This window comes from Rana temporaria, chromosome 1 (genome assembly GCF_905171775.1).
Source record: "Rana temporaria chromosome 1, aRanTem1.1, whole genome shotgun sequence".
Taxonomy (NCBI): domain Eukaryota; kingdom Metazoa; phylum Chordata; class Amphibia; order Anura; family Ranidae; genus Rana; species Rana temporaria.
The window spans coordinates 513,771,752-513,795,507 of NC_053489.1; the positions used below are offsets into that span (position 1 = coordinate 513,771,752).

The 23,756-nt window shown below is 41.3% G+C and overlaps 1 protein-coding gene across 3 annotated transcripts in view; it reads left to right on the forward strand.

Annotated features, from left to right (window-relative positions):
- Nucleotides 1-10,472, forward strand: part of LOC120919292 (interleukin-15-like) — a 77,655-nt gene extending 67,183 nt beyond the window's left edge. For 2 of the 3 annotated variants that reach the window (XM_040331374.1, XM_040331382.1), the window contains exons 5-8: nt 743-784; nt 3,967-4,119; nt 7,602-7,717; nt 10,115-10,472. In XM_040331374.1, coding sequence (XP_040187308.1) covers nt 743-784; nt 3,967-4,119; nt 7,602-7,717; nt 10,115-10,145 — 342 coding nt within the window. In that variant the 3' untranslated portion in view covers nt 10,146-10,472. The remainder of the gene's footprint in view (nt 1-742; nt 785-3,966; nt 4,120-7,601; nt 7,718-10,114) is intronic. The other variant, XM_040331392.1, reaches the window with a different exon arrangement.
- The last annotated feature ends 13,284 nt before the right edge of the window (nt 10,473-23,756 follow it).

Consider the following 23,756-nt stretch of genomic DNA (forward strand, 5'->3'; position numbering starts at 1 on the left):
AAAGATTTGCGTGGTACAAGAGTGTATAGACTGTTTAGTTTGTTTCTGCTAAAAGTAAGCAGTTTTTCTGTCCTTCTTGAAGAAATAAAGACTGTTTGCTTTTACAAAAGGCATAGCTGGCTAGTGATTTGGAACCCCAAATATCACAATACAACCCCAATTCCAAATAGTTGGGATGCGGTTTAAAAACTACATGAAAAACAGAATGTAATGATTTGCAATTTTAATGAATCCATATTTTTTCACAATAGAAAACAAAAAACATATTAAATGTTTAAATTGAGAAAATTTATGTTTTTAAGAAAAAAATAAGGTTGTTTTGAAATTGATGGCAGCAACATGTCTCAAAAAAGTTAGAAAAAGGGCAACAAAAAGCTGGAAAAAGTAAGTGGTACTAATAAGGAAGAGCTGGAAAAAAACATTATGTACTGTATTTATCGGCATATACCGCGCGCGGGCGTATAGCGCGCACCCCTATTTCATGTAGATTTTACACAGCGTCCCAACTTTTTTGGAATTGGTGTTGTATGTTAAGTAATATTTCTATCTATCTAGCTTTGTATTTTTAAGAATATACCGTATTTCCTAAAAATACAAAGTAGTTTGTTATTAACCAGTTTAGAAATGTATTTCTCAGGCATATGGTTTATTATGCACAGTATTATTGCATTGTGTGTTTTTGTATTTTTCTCTTTCAAGTTATTTATATTTTGCATTTTGTATATTTTTATTCCAACTGCAGCATAAAGGATTAAAGCTTTACACTGCTAGTGCATCCCGTGCTGTAAGTAAACTACTGTCTACCACAGCTGTTACCCTCAGGCCTCGTGCACACTGGGCAATTTGCCCAGCAACAACTTTCTCCTGGCAGGAGAAAAGCAGTGTTCAAGCATGTCAAACACTTGGATGTTTATTGATTTCATTGGCCAAAATATTAATTTATTCTGGCCATTGAAATGAATGAGCACCTAGCTCTTAAGCGTTTTTAGACAAATGTACACATGTTTTAGGCACGTCAGGTGTCTTTTGTGTCAAAGCGCTGCTGCTCCTGGATGCGTTGACACTGTTTCTAAATGCCTGTAAACGCCTATGTGCGCATTTGTGAATGTGCCTCTGGAGGTGAAAAAAAAAAAAAAAGCAAGATGCCTCTAAAAGTGGCATTTAATTTAATGCCCAGTGTGCATGAGGCCTTATTCTGCATGTTTTTGTATAGGTGTATACATCGCTCCTACACCCCCACTGCCCATTGGAATAAATGGGCAGTGCTTCCGAAGCGCCACAACACAGGCGCTATTAACCCCTTCTTCGGCTGGTAGCGGGGGTTAAAAGCGCCCCGTTATCGGCCTAAAATCGCCATAAAACAGGAATAAAGCGCTGCTAAAACTAGTCATGCTTTACTGCTAATGGACCCGTCCGCCCCAGTGTGAAAGCAACCTTATACTTTACTAAAAATAAGGGGTGTGGTTTTGTGGACATGGTTAAATGTGGGTGTCTCTGGATTTAATTTTGCAAATTTGGTATCCTTATTATACCTGCCTGTTTTGATACAAATTGCAGTCCATGGGCCAGATTCACAAAGAGTTCAGCCGGCGTATCAGTAGATACACCGACGTAACTCGCAATCTAAGCCCGTCGCATGTTTAAGTGTATGCTCAAACTGAGATACACTTAAACCTACCTAAGATACGATGGCCTGCGCGGTCGTATCTTAGAGTGCAATATTTCCGCTGGCCGCTAGGTGGCGTTTCCATTGAGTTTGGCGTAGAATATGCAAATTAGTAGATACGCCGATTCACGAACGTACGCTTGCCCGTCGCAGTAAAGATACGCCGTTTCCGTAATAGGTATGCCGGCGTAAAGATAAAGCTGCCCCCTAGGTGGCGTAGCCAATGTTAAGTATGGCCATCGTTCCCGCGTCAAAATTTTACGTCGTTTGCGTAAGTCGTCCATGAATAGGGCTGGACGTTATTTACGTTCACGTCGAAAGCAATGACGTCCTTGCGACATCATTTGGAGCAATGCACACTGGGATATTTTACGGAGGGCGCATGCGCAGTTCGTTCGGTGCGGGGACGCGCTTCATTTAAATGATACACGCCCCCTACCCGCCGAATTTGAATTCCGCCGGGTGATTTACGCTACGCCGCTGAAACTTTACAGGCAAGTGCTTTGTGAATAAAGCACTTGCCTGAAAAACTTGCGGCGGCGTAACATAAATGACATACGTTACGCCGATTTAAAGATCCGCTCTCCTACCTGAATCTGGCCCCCTGCCTTTTCTTCCTGATTTGGAAACTGTTTTAGATGTAGGCACTCATATTAAATAGATCATCATCAGTTGCAGATTTATTTCAACCAAATAAATTAAACTCTGTAAACAACATCAAGCACTTTTGGCACTTATGTGTGCTCATTCCGTAACTTCATATACTGCCTAATTAACCAATTAATTATTCACATTACTCAAACATTATTTTCTGTATAGGCATTCCTAAGGGCCCATCCTAAGGGCCAATCCTAAGGGCCTGATCCTAGTGGGCTGCAGGTTATGCATTTCCGTGCACTGAAATGTGCTGCAGCATGCAATGGGCTGTAACTCGAAAAGATAGGGAATGTTGTATTTTTGCAGCAATCCACACTAGTACACATAGGGCCAGATTCACAAATGAGATACGACGGCGTTTCCCCTGATACGCCGTCGTATCTCTGTTTCTATCTATGCGACTGATTCATAGAATCAGTTACGCATAGATATCCCTAAGATCCGACAGGTGTAATAGTTTTACACTGTCGGATCTTAGGATGCAGTACCGCGGCCGCCGCTGGGGGGAGTTCGCGTCGTAAACCAGCGTCGGGTATGCAAATTAGGAGTTACGGCGATCCACGACGGTTTTTCGCGTTCGATACGTCGCCGCTAGTCTAGTTAAAGTTAGTCGTTTTTTTGGTGCCCTAACTTTACACAGCAAGTGTATTGCTGTCTAAAGTATGGCCGTCGTTCCCGCGTCGAAATTCAAAATTTAACGTTGTTTGCGTAAGCCGTCCGAGAAAACGGAAGTACGCTACGCGCGTCGCCGTTCCAAAAAATTACGTCACGGCGCGCAAAGCACGGCAGGAGTTAGGAAACGGAGCATGCGCATCAGGTCCGGCGCGGGAGTGCGCCGAATTTAAATGGCACACACCCATTTGAATTGGCCCGCCTTGCCTTGCGGCGGTGTAACGTATCTACGATACGTTACGCCGCCGCAGTTCTATGTGAATCTGGGCCATTATGTATTGTAGTGTATTATTGTGTGTTGCAGCACAGTTGTGTTTTGATGGTGCTTAGGGTGCTGTTTGAAATTGAAAGGCACTGCAATGCACAAACCTTTGCATGCTAAATTTTGATGGTGTGAATGAGTCCTTACAAGCCTATAAATCAAAGCCAACCAGAGACTATAACTTGAACAGTAGTTGTTTAATTTTAAGGATTTCTTTTCACCAAGACACTCCATTAAAATACACTTTTGGTTTATGTGTAGAGCACTTAAAGTAGGGCATTTCTATTCATTAATTTACATTGTTAAACAAATTTGTAGTACTGATCAAACTGAAAAGTAAATAATGTGGTATTTATGGATTAAGGCTCTGTTTCCACTACTGCGAGTTGTTGTGCGACTTGACACATGTGAAGTTGCATGACAAGTCTAAATCCATGTATTTCATTGGTCCCCGTTCTAATTGGTGCGACTCCAAAAAAGTTTTTTGCACTACTTTTTTCTAAATTCGGTGCAACGTTTTCTCTCATGGATCTCATCGGTTGCATGGCATCGCGTCAAAAATCGCATTGCAAAGTTGCTGTGTAAATCACATGACTTTGGGGTCGCAATAGTGGAGACCTAGCCTTAGTGTTTTATCACAGTGTTAGTGCTATTTATTGGTGTATGAATCCTTTTTTAACATTGAAGGTTTATATTGTACTGTTTACAGGATACATGTAGAAAATCAATTCTGCATTGCTATGTTCAGGAACTTAAAGCAGTTGTAGAAGAAGTTACTCTAATAGGAGATGAGGATGCAGCCGAGGAGATAACTCAAAAAATCTATAATATTGAAACCAATGGGAATATTACTTTTATGGAGGTATGTATTACAAAGACTGTTTATTTACTACATATTACAAGGTCTGCTGGAGCCAAAGACAACCTTTGTTTTCAACTGATGCACTTTGAATGTGGGTCAAAAATTGCAGAGATAAATAGCTAGGCAAAAATGAAATAAATAAAATGTATGTAATATGTTGATGCAAGCGGCTTCTACACCCCAGTGGATCTCCACAGTCTTCTTGGCTTGCAGTGTAATATAATGTAGCATTACCCCCGTAGGTACTGCTGAGAATTGATTGGGTCTGCACTATACCTGTCAACCCCAGAAAATTTGCTCAAACCCCCCTTAGCACAACTGTATAGCAGTATGAATATAGAACTCAATAGTAAAGAGACCCACAACACCAAACTGTAATATATATTTACTGTCACCTTGGTACTCGTCACCTCACCAGCAGATGCAAGAGATAGAGTCCCACACAAGATGTAACTTAACCAGTTGCAAAATGTTTACTTGAAAAGAATAGAACAGTTGTTACACAAACAAAATTAAAGAAAGAAGGCGCCACCAGGTCAGGAACAATGTGATTTTAATTTTACAATAGGTGCATTGTCCACTTACATTTATAATAAGAGAAATCGGCATGCAAGTCCTTGCTGGCCCATAGGTGGCGATCATCCGCTGCAGATGTAGGCTGTGATGTTAAAGATATCCCCTGGGATCTTCGTCAGCTGGGAAACCAGGAAGTCCAGGCAATGCGTGCACCAAGAGTAAGGCTTGAGACACAGACACAAACAGCATGGGAGTGCGATGATGTCACGGGCAGTGACAGAGCGACGACGTTTCGGAGCATGCACCGTAGGCTGCTAGGCACGCTCCTTTTTCAAGCTTGAAAAATGCTTGAAAAAGGAGTGCGCCTAGCAGCCTATGGTGCATTCTCCGACATGTCGTCGCTCTGTCGCTGCCCGTGACATCATCGCGCTCCCATGCTGTTTGTGTCTGTGTCTCAAGCCTTACTCTTGGTGCACACATTGCCTGGACTTCCTGGTTTCCCAGCTGACGAAGATCCCAGGGGATATTTTTAACATCACTCAGTCTTTAAGGATACTTTTGGTAGTAAACCCTTGCTACAATAACAAAAATATATATTGAATCTGTCGACAAGACATGTGCTTGTAATCACACCAGAAGGACCAAGATGAAGGAGCGATTGCCCCACTCACCTATATTGGAATAAGGCCTGGTTTACACCTATACATTTTTTAGTGCCTTTTAAGGGAATCAGGGGCGGACTGACAACTCATTGGGCCCCCGGGCAATAAGAGATTATGGGGCCCCCAGGCAATAGGAGGTTATGGGGCCCCCAGGCAATAGGAGATTATGAGGCCCCCGGGCATGAGATTATGGTGCCACACAGTATACACACACACACATACAGTATACATACACAGCATATACACACAGAATACACACATACAGTATACACACAGTATACATACACACAGAATACACATACACACACTGAAAATGTACTGGAGAGGCGGGGCAGCTATAATCTTGGGATTTAAAAAAAAAACACAGATTTTTACATACTGTCTCTGGTTTTACTGAGGCTGGCAACCCTGATGGGGCCCCCTAGTGGCATGGGGCCCTCGGGCAGTGCCCAAGTGCCCGAATGGTCAGTCCACCCCTGAAGGGAATTTGAGGAGACATTCATTTGAAGGGACTGTGAAGTTTATCCCACACTACAAGGGAATGATGTGTTATCGGGTTAACTATATGCCCACGGTCAGAACGAGTCAGCCAAAGCAAATTAGTAACTGACAGAAGGTATAGATCCACTGCCTCTAGGCCCACTCACAATGGCTTCTCAGTAGTTGAATAATAAAGCGTAATCTGGGCTAATTGAGCTGCATGGACACTGTTAGATTTTATTTTGTTCACCAGTTGGGTTGAACAAAAAAAAAATAGATTCCATTATCCGAACTATAGAGCACAGATGGTTGAATAGGCTGTGCCTATTTTATTCTGACTGCTGCCAACCAGCTGATATGTCCAGCTCCTTCGATTTTTTTAATAGAAGAATGCCAGGCAGTAGAAGGCCAACGGGGTCACCCACGTAGTGGATTTCAGCTGGTCACATATTTTATGTTCAGCTTAACAGACACTGGGTTTTATGGAGGCAGCTAAAATGGAAGAATGATCTGGGGAGGATTGCTGGAGAGTATCACTGGGACAGGGAGGGAAACCTTTATGCAGAAATTATCACTTTGCCCCAAACTAGTAAACTGACATGTCTCATTAAAGCCGAAATTATGTTTTAAAAACATCTTTGCATAAATGAACCACATGCATATTGATATTTTGCTGCTCAGTGGCCTTCCTGTTCAAATCTTTTAAATATTAGCTGTATTTTGTTGTTCCTTCTGGCTGCTATGCCCCCCAACTATTTGGCATCTTTGAGATGCTGCATTGACCTGTTCCCATTTGTGTTCCCCTTGTGCTGTGTGCACATGTATGGGCATAAGCTGGTCAAAGATTGAAAGAGAAATCTACCTAAACTAAAAAAAGGTGCTCACACTATTGAAGGGGGAAATAAGTCACTGCTGCTTGCTGAGAGTATGGAGCTCAATGAGGATTTATTTGGGGTTTGTATATATTTTGGCAAAGCGCATTTTAAACTGGACAGGCTTTCATGGTTATTGGTGGGCTACAGTTCCACCTTAGGTATAAATATTATCAAAAAAGGCAGAATACTATGGAGTCGTGTGATTATTTATATTTGATAGGTTGGAGTTTAGCTTTCTTGAACCTGTTGCTTTTTCCATTCAGGCAAAGTCACAGATTTGCTTTAATCTCCCCATTCACAACTTCCCTTTGCTCTCCCACTGCCCCTTTCAGTACCAGGAGGCAAAAGAAAACACTTGGGCCCAGATTCTCGTATCTGGGCGTAAAACTGTGGCGGCGTAACGTATGTCATTTACGTTACGCCGCCGCAAGTTTTACAGGCAAGTGCTTTATTCACAAAGAACTTGCCTGTAAAATTGCGGCGGCGTAGCTTAAATCCCCCCGCGCAAGCCCGCCTAATTCAAATGAGCCGGGAACGTAATGTGCATGCGCCGTCCCAAAAATTTCCCGACGTGCATTGCGCTAAATGACATAGCAAGGACGTCATTGGTTTCATTGGTTATAACTCCAGGTATGTGACTCACTCCATATTAGAATATTGGGTCATTCGGAAGCGTCACCTTGAGAGTCCATAGTCCTGTGTAAGCTACAACTCCGGTGACTCTTAGGAACATTTTACACATGGGGTTGTCACTGCTGCACCTCTGAAAAGCATCCCGTGTTGGATCATCCTAAAGATATTGTTAAAAAAATGTAAATTTAACTCTCTAAAATGATCATGATAATTTACACTAGTGACCTTTTGTTTCATTTATATTAAAGAACCAGTTGTCTCATTTTCACTTTTAGCTCCATACATTTCTAACTTAAATATTAATCTTGTCTTACAGGAAGATAGCTGCAAAACTTGTGAAGAGTATGAAGAAAAGGATTTGGAAGAGTTTATAAAAGGCTTTGAAACGCTTACTCAACAAATGCTCTCTCTATTGCTGCGTACACACGATAGGTAAGTCTAATGAAAACGGTCTGATAGACCAAACCGATCGTGTGTGGGCCCCATCGGTTATTTATCCATAGGTTAAAAAAATAGGAACTTGTTTTAAAATTATCTGATGGATAAAAAACCTATAGAAAAAAACTATCGTCTGTAGGTTCGTCCATCGGTTAAAAATCCATGCATGCTCAGAATAAAGTCGAGGCATTCTTGGAAGCATTTTTTTCAGCACGTCGTTGTGTTTTACGTCACTGCGTTCTGACACGATCGGTTTTTAAACTGATGGTGTGTAGGCAAGACTGATCATCAGTCAGTTTCATCGGATAACTGATGGAAAAATCCATCAGACCGTTTTCATCAGACTAACCTATCGTGTGTACAGGGCATTAGAGAACTTACATTCCAGATAGGATATAGAAGGTTGTACCCCATGTTGGCTGCCTTTTTGAATCTGATGATTCAAGCTATTCTTGGGTTCTGAAAGTCTGAGAATGAACTGTTTTAAGATTTTGATGGGTATATTGTAAAAATTAATACATATATTTAATTGCTGAAAAACCTTTTGGGATAAGACTTTATGAGTGCTACAAACACAGACTGGGAAAAATAAACCAAAAAGCCATTACATTGTTTAAATACTGTATTTATTGGCGTATAACACTCACTTTTTTACCCTGAAAATAGAGGGTAAACTGTGCCTGCGTGTTATACGCAGGGGGGCTGCGGAAAGTTTTTTAAAGTTAGGGTGTGTGTTATACGCAGAAAAATACGGTACTTACAACAGTGTGAAAAGGACCAGCAAACCTCACCCTATTATTTCACAGATAGATAACCAATCAAACCATTAAGTACCCATCAGTATTGACTTGGTCTCATTCCTATGATGACAGGTGGTGATATCATATAACAATGAATATGATAATACTACAAATATGATATTAAAATATGATATATTGGAATAATTGTGGGACACTATAGGTAAACTATGTCTGAGAAGAGTAAATGATCATAAAGAGTCCTGGGAAAAACGAAAAGTCACCCACGAGTCATGATCTATAAAAGGAAAAGTTCCTATTAACTACATCTCTTAGGCCCTGTACACACGGTCGGACAAAACCGATTAGAATGGACCGAGGTTCAGTTTCATCGGTCCAAACCGACCGTGTGTATAGCCCATCGGTCTATTGTCCTTCGGTCCAAAATTTAAAAAAACATGCTTCAAAACCGAACCGATGGACCGCTGCCCGATCGGTCCAAACCGATGGTTAGTTCAGAAAAGCATCGGCTCAGAATCAAGTCGACGCATGCTTGGAAGCTTTGAACTTCGTTTTATTCAGCACGTCTTGTGTTTGACGTCACCGCGTTCTGACCCGATCGGTTTTTGGAACGGTGGTGTGTACGCACATCAGACCATCAGGCCACTTCAGCGGTGAACCGATGAAAACGGTCCGTCGGACCATTCTCATCGGTTTGGAACGACCGTGTGTACAAGGCCTAAGAGGAAACTCCCACCACACTCCAAAGTTCCATACTTTGTAGAAATAACACGAGTGCCATCCCTGTCACCCCTGGCAAGTGTATGGAAGCTATGCCAAAACACAATTGTTAAAAGTGGAATGCCAGGTAAGACATTTTATTTTGGACGAAATAGGCAAAGCTTAGAACCTCTGACTGTTATTTTTTTTTCTGTAACTGTTACCTGACTGACAAACACTTAAAGGTGGCTGTCCTAGACTCCTGATTAGTGAGAGAGCCAGCGTAACCAGATGTGGTTTTTAGTGAATGTGGCGGATTTGCAGTGATCAATCCTTATGCCCTGTACACACGACCGGTTTTCCTGACATGCCAAAACCCAACGTTTTGCCCGACATGATTCCTCTCAAGCCTGCCTTGTATATACACATTCAGTCAAAAAAACACTTGATCAAAGCGCAGTGACGTCCAACACGTACGTCGGCACTATAAAGGGGACGTTCCTTTTAAATGGCACCACCCTTTGGACTTCTTTTGCTGATCCTCGTGTTAGTAAAGGTTTGGTGAGAGACGATTCAGGCTTTTCAGTCTTTGTGCTTTTCAGTCCGTTATAGCGTGATGAATGTGCTATATCCATTACAAACGCTAGTTTTACCAGAATGAGCGCTCATGTCTCATACTTGGTTCTGAGCATGCATGTTTTTTTGCGGTTTTCGCAACGAGAAAAAGACTGAAGGGTAACACGACGGGAAAAGATAGAGCAGGCTCAAATTCTTTTGCGGATAGTTTTATCGTCGGGAAAACTGCTATGGAGCATACACACGACCGGTTTTCCCGACCAATCTAAAAAATTTATATCTTAACCAGTTTGCTTATTGCATGCAGATTGTGCACTAGCCCTTCTGCCCTTATGCTGACTTCCATTTTCTTGTTTAGGTCCAAAAAAACAGCAACCATGATGACTTGACCAAGGAAATGGAGAGCATATGATATAGAAGTATACCAATTTAGCAGTCCAGTTTATCCTTGCAATTGTCAGCAGAAAATGCAATCCATCCAATCCAGGCACAAATGAGTATGACTGACTTTGATAATGACCGCTCGCAAAACTACTCAATAATGATAGATGACATGTTCTAACATAGGAAGGTGTTATGACATAACAAACATGCTCTGATACATTGATGTAGAATTGCATACACGGTCACTGCATTTTAATACCTAAAGATGTATGATATTTGTATTTATTTATTTTGCAAATACACACTGTATAAAATAAACACAGATAATTTTATATCTTTATCATGTATTTATGAACACAGAAATATAATAACTCTTGGACAGTTGGGGTATACTGCTGACTTTAGGAGGTCTGGACCAGTGACGGCCTGTCCATTAGGAGTGCCGCCCCCCTAATCCATGAGCCTGGCCCCTAAGCTAAATGCAGGGCACTGGACGCATGGATTCCAAGTTTATTTTTTATTTTTTTTAGAAGCACTTGATTAGAGCCTGAGGCTCTAATTGGCTTCAAAAAAGGCACTGCACCCTGAGCCCACTCAGTTGTGTGACAATAGCAAAATATTATTCACTATTGTCTCCCTGCTTCGCCTCTCAGCCAATCAGGTAGCTGATACCCGATTGGCCGAGAGGAGAAGCGATTGTATTGGCCGTCGCCCTGAGGAAAAGAGGAGGGAAGCTGCCGAGGAGGAAGCAGCCGTGAAGCCTGAGGCATGGAGCGGGAGGAGACACAGGAAGGAGCCGAAGCTGCCCGCGACCTATGTGCGGAGGATTAACCCCAGAAGACCCAAATATAGAACAATACAATACAATACACCTTTTAGATATTGTTGTAGGAGGCCTCTAATGTAGAAATCAATGGATTTTAAAATGTTTGAATGTTTTTAGGAAAACATTGTAATTTTGCAACATTGGGCCTGTATGGTAGCAGAATTTCAGTAATTTTATTCATACTTTCAGAACAAATGTAGAGACCATCAAAGGGTTTATTCTAAGGGCTTACTGCTTATTAAGTCCTTCAACAGTAGCCTATATATCTATAAGCTAATTATCACAAAATAATAATGATTAGGGATGCACCGATAGCATTTTTTTTACGAGTATGTGTACCGATACTTTTTTTTTTAGTACTTGCCGATACCAATTACCGATACATACCGCAATTGTTTTGTTTTCACTTCAGCTGCAGCAATGGTACAAAGAATTGAAAAGTTATTTACAAATGAAATAAATTGTTTGTTTGTTTGTTTTTTAATTTTGCGCTTTTTCAATGTGAAATGTGTAAATATATGTTATATGCCAAATCCGGGTGACCAAAGAGCTCCGGAATATTCTGGTTCCGCCATAGAGGAGTCTGCAGTGACTAGCCAGATGTGGCCTGTGACAGCAGTCTCCCACTCTTCCCCCCAGGCCATAAAACAGACCTCGAAGGGAGAGAGCCTGGAACCTCCAGACCTCTGGAACCTATGCAATTCATCCCGCAGGGAAGTAGGAGGTTCAAACAAGGACAACAAGAGAGCAGTAGCCAGAGTCTGGGGGTCAGAGTGCAGCCTGTCATGGACATAGGTGAGCTGGGAGGCGAGAAAATTGTGTCACAGGTTCAGGCAGGCTAGGCCGCCCACGGCCTTGGCCGCCTGCAGGGAAGACCTGGCTATACGAGGGTGACAACCATTTCATATAAAACCGAAAAGAACAGAATCTAGATTTGCAAAAAAAAAATTTGTACAGCAGCCATGCATTGATCACAGCTAGGATGATGGTGTGCCAGAAGATGTAAATGTACCAGGGGTCTCTAATGCTTGTGATGAAGCAAGACCTCCCCTGTACCCTCTTTTATGGAAACTTTCTATATGAAGACTAGGAACTTCCGTTGCTGTCATAGCCTCCTCCTGAAATTTTTTCCCCTTTCAGAGGGAATTCCTTCACTAATGGCCCTTATATGGACTGTCTAGTACTTCACTTCAGTGCAAAGCTCTACATTTCAGTGAACAATGTCTTTACCTTTAGGGACTTCACTGATGTTTGATAGGTATCCTGTCTTACATCCCAGTTTGCGTTAACTGAAACAATTCTCCACCCTCTTCTGGTTGGAACTTTTATTTGTGAAAGCATGTTTCAATGGATCTCATCTTTTCTTTAAGGTAATTCTCTGAGGCCCCATACACACGACCGAGTTTCTCGGCAGAATTCAGCCAGAAACTCGATCGGAGCTGTATTCTGCCGAGAAACCCGGCCGTGTGTACACTTTCGGCCGAGGAAACCGACGAGGATCTCGTCGGGCCAAATAGAGAACATGTTCTCTATTTCCTCGTTAGTCAAAGGGGAAACTTGGCTCGCCGAGATCCTCGGCGGCTTCACAATGAACTCGACGAGCAAAACGATGTGTTTTGCCCGTCGAGTTCCTCGGACGTGTGTACGGGGCCTCACACACATCATGACCCTCCAGTTTTACAACTCCTTTATCAATTACACAATGCCTTACATTTTAACTGTGCTCACACCTCATATCCGCATCTAAGTTAGTGTCTCACATGGCAGTAACTTCTGTTGGTATGCGTAGGGCACTTTGGCTACATGCCTTCAGCATAGAGGATATATGTTATATTATATCTTTGGTCAACTTCTTAACATTGGCATACTTTATTTGTATCTCCTGATACATTTGAATGCTGGGGTCCTGCTGGTGGAGCAGAGAGTCCCAGTCTTCTGCTAGTATAGCTGTAGGATCTTTAATGTGGGGGGAGGGGTAGCTTAACATTTTTTGTTTGCCAGTTTCTAAACCTCTTGAAGGCAACAGTATAATACAATTGTCCAATAATTGTTATATTCCTATATTGCTCAACCTCCAAGAAAGACTTTGTTGGCATGCAGTTTTTTTTGTTAGCATTATCCTACAGAATGGGATTTTTAGGGTGTCATCTCACACTTCATATAGCTGCATATATTAAAGTATTCATTTATTTATTTATTTTCAAGTCTAATAAAACAATTCCAGAACATGGCCTAAAACTATACATAAAACATAATACTGGGAAAATACAATCATTAGTACTACCACAGATATGTGGTATAATATTTTCATAGGTTTACCATCACCCTGAGGGCTCAAATGATAACAGGTGGCCAGAAAACACAGGGGCAGATCCACAAAGAGAGTACGCCGGCGTATCTACTGATACGCCGGCATACTTTCAAATTTCCCGCGGCGTATCTTTGTTTTGAATCCTCAAAACAAGATACGACGGCATCTGGGTTAGATCCGACAGGCGTACGTCTTTGTACGCCTTCGGATCTAAGATGCAATTCTTCGGCGTCCGCTGGGTGGCGTTCCTGATGTTTTCCGCGTCGGGTATGCAAATTAGCTATTTCCGACGATCCACGAAAGTACGAGCGGCCGTCGCATTCTTTTACATCGTCTCTAGTCAGCTTTTTTTGGCGTATAGTTAAAGCTGATGTTTGCTGGCGTACTCAATGTTAAGTATGGCCGTCGTTCCCGCGTATAATTTAAAAAAAGGTTTTTCGTTCGCGTAAGTCGTCCGTGAATCGGGCTGGACGTAATTTATGTCCACTTCAAAACAATGACATCCTTGCGACGTCATTTAGCGCAATGCACAGCGGGAAATTTAGGGACGGCGAATGCGCAGTTTGTTCGGCGCGGGGACGCGCTTCATTTAAATGAAACACGCCCCCCTACTCGGCGATTTGAATTATGCGCCGTTTTGCCGCGAGAGATACACTACGCCACCGTAACTTACGGCGCAAATTCTTTCAGGATTCAAACCAAAAAAAGTAAGTTACGGCGGCGTAGCGTATCTCAGATACGCTGCGCCGGGGCAGATCTTTCTGGATCTGCCCCACAGTGTGTGGATCATATGAGGAATAACTTGTACCATCAAACTTCACAGAAGGTTAAAATGCCTGTTCAATCCGCACCTTTACCTGCAATAGACTCATGTCCCTCTATGAAGTTTGATGGTATGATTTCTGGCCACCTGTTAAGACTGCACATAATATTAAGCGATACACTTTATAACCTTCATCTCAATATGGCCATACATATTCCTCTTTACGTGGATTTTGGTACGAAGGGCGTTGTCCGTGAACTTGTTTTACATACAGACGGCACAACATTTTCAGCCAACATTCACCAAACCACATGGTTTTTCAGCTCTTTACCGCCACCCTTTGGGTAACTTCTGCTATTGTTGTCTGATGTTTAGCATTGGTTCCGAGCATGCGTGCTTGTACTTTGGATTTTAGTTGGATGGACTTGCGTACACACGATCGGATAAGCTGACATAACAGATTTATTGCCCAACAGTTGGTGAGCATGAACAGCCAACTTTTGTTGTCGAAAATTCAGCCAATAATTGTCTGATGGAGCATACACACGGTCGGATTATCCAACACAACACGTCCGCATATAATATGAACTTGATATTATATTGTACAACTTGCACAATATTATTGGGATGATTTAATTAGATAGTTTTATGGGATTGTAAACAATAAAAATTGTATACTTTTTATACATGCATTTGTATGAAGTATTTATATAGAGTGAGATGACACCTTAAAAATCTTTGTGGGATGATTTGTTATTGTTGGGATGTGGTGTCCATGTGTACCTATAGATGGAAATGATTTATAGATTTGTTTCATCGTTGTCACACCCAGAGCTACACCTTTTCATTTTTGATTGCAAGAAGTGATGTAAATTGAAGATAAGAGGACGGCCTGCAGGTACCACTAGTCCACAACTTCTGCTGCAGCCATTGTCTTCCCAGAGCAACCAGAATGCAGTCACGTGACTGCTTCTATACGCTTTGATAATAAGTAATAACGTTGTTTAAAAAAAATAGCCATCCTCTCTTGCAGAGATGGTGTTTTTTAATAGCTGTGAATAAATCTGGTGAGATTTGATTAAAAGCTACACCCTAGCCATATACATGCAACATATAAAGTGAATTCATGTAACCATAAGGTGTATATCTTGAGTATATTGAATGCATTACTATGATGGAAATGGCTGAGCCATTGGTAAATTATTACAGTTGCTCAGTACCCTGAAGATTAAAGAGCTAGAGTAATGAAAGGTTAAAGTAGACCTGAGATCACATATTTCAGTACATCAAAAGAATATTTTTTTTTTTAAACTGACTATCTTATCATTAAAAAGGGGTCCTTGAGGTCCGGTCAAGTAATTATACCTAAACTGTAATTCTCGTAGTGATTACAATGCAAAATTATAATATTGTAGTAAGCAAAACACAAGGTGAAAGCTCCAACATTAGGCTGATCAAAACAGTACAGGGATCTCTCTGGAGAGAAAATCGAAGAAAAAAAAATCTGTACAGACTATAGGATTTATCGATATCATCATCAGTCTGCTGCCTGGATGCCAACCCAAGATATTGCCTAAACAAAGATGCCATCTCTCTAGACCAGTGGTTCGCAACCTACTAGCGCCGTGACCCCTTGATAAAATTTCCCAAGTTGTGGGGACCCCTAACACTAAAATTATTTGCGTGGCGAGACAAGTAATTTGCGCCCCTAACTCACAGACATTTATCTCTCCCTGAGTCCCTTCCACTCATACAGTGTTAAAACCCTGTATGGTACATTTTAGGATGTACCACTCTTTCTCTTTGTTCTCTTTTCATTCCCTTGTATCTCTCTCTATCCTAATTTATTTTTTATTTTTTTTCCCCCATCCCTCTCTCTAGCCATCTTTCTTGTTACTTCTCGTATTCTTTCTCTCCCTTTCTCTTGGTTCCTCCACCCTTTTCCTCTCCCTTCCATGTATTTTCTGTTTTTATTCCTTCATTTACTCCTTGGTGGGGGCCCACAGGAACAGCCCAGCTGGGCGGCCACAGACTCTAAGGACAGCCCTGCTGGGGGGCTGCAAAAGACTAGGAGAGCGGTGTGGGCTTCAGGAACGGCCCAGGATTTGGTGACCCCTGGCAAATCATCATTTGACCCCCGAGGGGGTCCCGACCCCCAGGTTGAGAACCACTGCTCTAGACAATCTAAAAGACAAACAAAAAACAAACAAACAAGGGGAGTACTGCCATTTCTAACTTTACTTAGCATGTGTGCTCTTAACATGAAAGTATACTGTATATCTGATATTAAGTCCACTTTAACACTGAACTCCAGACAGATATAAGAACATATAAAATGCATCTCTTTTTTAATTCATACATCTCAAAAAAAAATGTTTTAATGCAAGCAGTGCACCTTATATTATTGGCCTCTTGCAATTTATTGTACAACAGAGATTAAACTTGGATGAGGAAAAGCAGCAAAAGAAGCCAAACAGCTGCTGTGCTGTTGAGGCATGCTGATAGGTGGAGAGACTGAGGAGATGAGCTCTACAGTCTTCTGTTCCTCCTTTCTTTGCTCAGTCACATGCAGGATGGGTATAGGATGCCTAAAATTCTTACTTAACACACATCAGAGAAACATCAGGTCTTTTGTCTTGCCAGACAGGGCTGTGCTGTCTAGCAGGGCTGTGTACATCTTAGAATTTCATAAACAGAAATAAAAAAAACTACAAAACATAGTAATGTCTTAGTGTTTTTCTGTCCAGCAGTACACTGTGAGCCAAGGCTGTGTGATGATGATGTGCTCCTGGGGGGTGTCATGGAAGGCCTGGACTTACATGAAGGCTTTAGGATGTTGCTAATTGTTATTTAGTCTGGGAGCGGAGTGGTTGGAAGTGGATGGAACAGTGCGTGATCAAAGGTGAACATTGCAACAAAAGTTGTACTTCAAAAACCTGAGCAGTGTGTATGTGTATGATGTGCATATGTTGCATGTAAGAGCCGGTTCACACTAGGGCGACACGACTTCCAGCACGACTTTCAGAGGCGACTCCGACACGACTTGAACATGAACCACAGGGCGATCTGGGGCGATTTACAACACGACTTGAAGTCGTCTCCAGGACAGGAGACTTTCCAGTGGCCAATAAAACAACAATCAGCTCTGGGAGAGGGAGGGGGAGGGAGAGGTGCAGGAGATGTTTCCCTGAGAAATGTATGTTATCTTCCTGGAAAGTAGCTTCAGATAAGACAGTGATCCGACTTCTGAGGCGACTTCCATTGAAATCAATGGGTACAAATCGCCTACAAGTCGGATTGGAGTAGTACAGGAACCTTTTCTGAAGTCGGATCGCCTTGAGTCGTGTGTATTAACACCGCTCCCATTCACTTCCATTGTTTTTCTCTACAGCACGACTTGGGACGACTTGAGGCGACATGAAGTCTGAATCGCAAGTCGCCCCAGTGTGAACCGGCTCTTAGTGTATGCAATGCATGTATGTAGTATGTATTTTCTATGCATGTATGTGTATGTGTGCTGTATGCATGTCCAGTGCAGTACAGAGTATATATTTTTGTCCCTTTTATTGGTTTATTGGTTGAACTAGATGGACTTGTGTCTTTTTTCAACCAGACTAACTATGTATATGCATGTTGTATACAGTGGGCTAGATTCAGAGAGAGTTACGCCGGTGTATCAGTAGATACGCCGTCGTAACTCTGAATCTACGCCATCGTAAATGTAAGCGTATTCTGGAAACCAGATACGCTTAAATTAGGCTAAGATACGAGCGGCGTAAGTCTCCTACGCCGTCGTATCTTAAGGTGCATATTTACGCTGACCGCTAGGTGGCGCTTCCGTTGATTTCGGCGTAGAATATGCAAATGAGCTAGATATGCCGATTCAGAAACGTACGTGCGCACGGCGGATTTTTTTACGTCGTTTACGTAAGGCTTTTTCCGGCGTAAGTTTACTCCTGCTATATGAGGAGTATCCAATGTTAAGTATGGACATCGGGACAGCGTAAAATTTTGCGTCGTTTGCGAATAGGGTTTTGCATTAATTATGTTCACGTCAAAAGCATTGACTATTTGCGACGTGATTAGGAGCATGCGCACTGGGATACGTTCACGGACGGAGCATGCGCCGTTTGTTAGTGACATCATATACGTAGGGTCATATTTTATTTACATAAAACACGCCCACCTCTTTAGAATTTGAATTCGGCGGGCTTACGCCGGCAGATTTACGCTACGCCGCCGTAACTTAGGGCGCAGGTTCTTTGTGAATCCAGACCCAGCCTCACTAAGTTGCGGCGTAGCGTATCTAAGATACGCTACGCCCGCACAAACTTACGGCGGGCTATCTGAATCAAGCCCAGTGTGTATAAATTTACTTTATGTGTAACAGTGTATACCATGTGCATGTGTAGAGCTAACCCCTGAAGGAGCTGCTAAATAGTTTTAGGTCCCTTCTGCCCTGCACTTGTGATGACTAGACTTACCTGGACCCGAGGACACTGACTCACCTGTATTACCTTTTAAATGGACTTTTATTAACAAATGACAGTCTTGGAAAGGAAAGGTTTCGTTGAATGACAATAGTACCAATACAGGTTTACATGTGACCCATTCTCTTGACTTTTTTCCCCTCTAGACAGAAAACACCAGTCTGTAGTAAAGGACTGAGGCTATTTCAGCGGTAACCACAGAATTAGTGACAGTATCAACAAAAGTGTATAATACACTTTTGTTGATACTGTCACTAATTCTGTGTATTCTAACTACTAAATCATAGACCCTGTCTACTGGTCAATAGGACACTAAATACTGTATAGCTCTGCTAATGTTGGTGCACTTATTCGCAAGTGGTAATGAATGTAATCCCAGGGTAGTTAGGAGCTCCAGTCGCCTCTGGCAGCATTGTTCAAAAACAGCTGTATTCCAAACAAAGTGGCTAAGCAGTTACCAATCCAGAATTATGGTGGAATGCTTATTTTGATCAAAACAATTTTAAAATATAAACGCACCAACCATAAAAACGTACTTGTGTATTGTGAAACAGCTGCTCCTTAAAGTGTAAAATACACTAAAATAAAAAAATCAATAATAAAGTAAGGGGCTATCCCCTTCAACTAATAAATGTGTGTATAGTGAATTTTGTATGATGTGCTCTATTGTGTCAAACCTCTAAACACTTGAATTCATTCCTTACTAGGATACAAGAAAATCCTGTGACAAAATTGAATATAGTGTTGCAACATATACAAAAAATGCAAAAAATATTAAATAATGCACCGTGCTTTTGTATAAATAGTCTTGAAAAATAAACCAGTGCTTCACCTTGCGATAATGCAGATGTACTCACCAGAGCCCCATGGTCACAGGGACCGATACGGCCTTAGTATTTAAACCAGTGGGACCAGATGTAGTAGTCGATCCTCTTTCTTCAACCTTCTTCAAATGGCTAGCATCACTCACCAAAAGAGAAGTTACAGAATGATCATGCAATACCGTTTTACTCAAGACCATCCCCAGTCAATTGTGCTTAAATCAAAGAGTGCTCCAACCGGCACCAGCTTGATCCGCTCGTATACACAATTAAATGCTCAGAATTGGGTGAGTAGTTCAACAGCAACGTTGTTACCTTCTAGACCCCGGCGTGCACTCCACCTCACTGGAATGTGACGTCACTTGCTATCCAAGACAACAAGCAGCGACCTGACCTCTATACATTTCTCTGAAAAGCGTCATCAGGAAGTCTGGACTTCCTGGTAACAGGTAAGCCTCTACTTAAAAGGATAAGTTCACATTTTGAAAAAAAATATGAATGCACAAGTAAAAAAATGTGCATTTATTATTTTTCTTCTAACCAGCCTGCAGAACATTGTACCACAATCAATAGAAAACAGGTGCAATGCCAGGCTCCTGCAGACTTCCAGATTAGCTGACTGCCCGTACCTCCTATTCAAGCAGCCATTTACTTGAGAGCAGGAAGATCAATGCACTACATGAGTGCTCACCAGCACCTCTAGAGTTCATTGAGAACTACAAGCTGTCAGATGCAATGGCTGAAGGTACGTGTAGTTTATTCTCTTACGGGAAACTGTCAATGAATTATGCAGCCGTGTGGGCAGAGGGGATGCATGCTGAACATGTTACATACTAAATAGACAAATAAAGGGGCCAGTCCCCAACTGGTCCCTCAGGACAAAAAGGGAGTAAGGACTATTGCGGTACAGATATAATTGATGTAAATTCACGAACAATAGTCCATACTCCCTTTTTGTCCTGAGGGACCAGTTGGGGACTGGCCTCTTTATTTGTCTATTTCAATCGATTTGGATGATGGTACACTGTTGTTCTATTTATACCTTATTTTTTTACACTTAGGGGTTATACAATTACACACTAAATACAGGTTACAGGTGTAACACGTTCAAAATGGTAAACTTAGCTTTTAACTCACAATTGACAGTGTAAAGCTACTACTAAAGCAGCTTAATATGCATCACTAGCTCAGGGCACTCTGGTGTATTTATGAACACAGATGTTAAGCAGTAGAAAACATACCTGTGATTATTAGCTGTCACATCAGGGTTCTTTGCTACCTGTTTGAGGATAGTACAGAGTGCCCTGACACTAAACCTTGCAGGATGCTTCTTTTTATTGACTACTGCATTTCTTGCATTTAACTATTAAACTATCTGCATCTCTGTGGGCTGAAATCTCTTCCAACTCGTAAGCTTTACCAATGTCTGCGGTAGTCCTCTGAGAGCTTATTTTACTGGCCGTGTTGCACTTTTATGAATTTTTGTGTGCAAAACAAGCAACCAAACTTGTGTAAAAGATATTTTGACTAGGTTTGATTATTCCTGCACAATCCTCTAAAGAATTTGCTTGTTTTTTTTCTGATTGTTTGATTTACATCGTAAGATCAGCTTGCCTACCATCTGTGTTTGCTACATTGGGATCAGCAATACGCATCTCTGAAGTGTTTCCATAATTTGATTGCTAAATTAAAAATAAATTCTTGTAACTTTGACAAAAGATGTTCTCAAGGGTCAGCTTTCAAATGTTGAGCATTTAAATACAATTATGTGGAACTATATTCAAAGTGTGAAAAGCAATAAACCTAAAAGGAATGCTCTTAGAAATGGAAACTACTATAGAAAAAACATCTTCCATGTAGAGCTATTTGGTCATTCAATGCTACATATTTAATTGAAAAAAAAAATATGGGTGAAAGCAAGTGGGAGATACAAAAACACTTAGCTGTGCATGCATTTAGTAATTTAATTAATTTGTGTAACACCATCATATTTCACAGAACATTAGAGACTGAGAATTATTGAAGAAATTCATATGAACCCCTTCTCAAAAATAGGTTACTATCTATTGTAATACAACTGTCACACAGTATGCAACTACAAATACCCAAAAGAAAGGTTTGGTGGGGCTTTAAAGGCACTTTCACAAAATCCAAGAGATGAAAATATGAACTGTTATGTGATGTTATCGGTATTATGACCAACTGTCCACATCAATAGTTGGATACATAGTTCAAAATGTACCTCATATCCCCTTGATATTTGCATACAGAAAGGGAGGGAAGGAAAGTCCCTTTGGAATATCGAAAATTGGATAGTGTGAATTGCGTCAGGTTCTTATATTAATTGTTATGTAATGTTACAAAGCGCCAATGTTGTACAGCAACTGCAGCACTCCAGCAAGGACCAGGGGAAAGGAATAACTGCCCCTATGTAGGGTAGGGTTGTCGTTTCTTACTGGAGTGCTATGGATGCTAAACAACATTGTCGCTTTGTAAGATCACATAACAATTAACAAAAGAACCCGACACCAATTGCAGCATACCGTTTTTTCCCCTCCCTGTATGCAAATATCAAAGGGATGTGAAGTACATTTTGACCCATGTATTCAACTATTGATGTGGACATTTGGTCAACATACCGATAACATCATGGAACATTTAATATAAGAACCTTACTCCAATTGCAGCATTCAATTTTAGTTATCCCAGAGAGCCTTTCCATCCTGTCCTTCCTGTAAGTAAACATGAAGGGGATATGGGGTACATTTTGAAGCATATATTCAAATTGTTTTATGAACATTTGGTCATTTTGAAGGGACAGCAAATTTACACAGTTATACAAGCTGTACGCTCACTGCTTTACATTGTAGCAAAGTGTAATTTCGTCAGTGTTGTCACATGAAAAGACATAATAATAAAGTTACAAAAATGTGAGGGGTGTACTCACTTTTGTAAGATACTGTACCTGTGTATGACCTCCTGGACTTTGCCTACACCTTCATTAACCTTGTTCACTTAATCTATCTGACGTTGGCCTGTTTACTGGATTTGCCTTTGCTTGCTGATTCTGTACTGCACTACCTGGCTGTTACCAACCTTGGCCTGCATCCTGTATTTGCTCTGCCTGCTGATTCGGTCCCTTGATAACTGGCTGCCGCTGGTTACTGCCTGCATAATGGCTCTGCTACCATTTCCTGTTCTGGTGCCAAGCTGCTTCAGTATCCTGTTTTTAGGACTGTGACCCACAACTTCATCCACCTAAGTACAGACGTCACCAGCCAGCTACTCTGGCACTCGTGCCGCTCCGTGCCCTCACACACTTTGTCTCCACCTTCAGGAGTGTTGGGCAGGAGGTGCAAGATAGGCCTCCACAACATTCCAGTCATCACTAGGTACATTATTATATACTGATAATCGTCCTATCCCTATTTTCTGGATTAAGCTTTATAAGTGAAATGTGTTGAGAAAAAGGAGACTTCTGTAAAAATGTAATAAATTGAACCCCTGGATTAAGTGATACACACTTTGTATAAAGTAAATAAAGGGTTCAACCACTTTTTCTGCCAGTCTCCTGAAGGAAGGAGAATATTGGTAAATGTGTTTGTATTGTACCTTGATAAAAGGAGGATAGAGCTGTCATTTTTTTAATGATATATAATTAAATGTAATATTTTGTCTCTTAGATTTTGTGAAAGTCATTAAAACTTATAATTACTTTTAAAGCACCACCAAAACATTCTTCTGGGTATTTGTAGTTGCATAGTATATAGGGGGTGTGGCGCTTTTTAGTACCCCTTGACAGCACAACCTACATATAAATTAATGTCACATGGGGTGTCATTTACAAAAACTAGAGCATGCAAAATCAGCTTCCAGGTTCTATTGTCAAAGCTTAATTGAATAAGCTGATTGCACCACTTTTAGTAAATCTCCCCCCACAGCGTGGCCCCTTTAGACTCCAATTACATACTAGTATAACTTTGGAATGTTGAGGAATCCTGCACAAACACAAGGGGCACTGGCTAACTCTATAACGATAATAACCATTGAGGTTATTCCAAAAAGGTTTTAAAATAAGCTTGTCATTGTCAGAAATTATCCAAATTGGTGGCAAATGAATGCAAGCAGAGGTACATCTATTTCTAGATTTCTGACCATGAGCCCGTTACACAAATTCTGACTTATGCTGATGAAGTAAGTGCTTTGGCCTTTTCCCACCCACACCTTACCATTTAATGTGATGTGCATCTCCACTGACCAAATCACTGGTTTCATGAACTGTGTTTAGATTTTGCATATACGAGCGCTCTGGTTTTGGACAATTGGGAAGAAATATATAGGTAATGTGCTTGCACCACTAGGTTCTTGCATTTTTTTAAGCTACCAGTTAAACCGTTTATGCTAC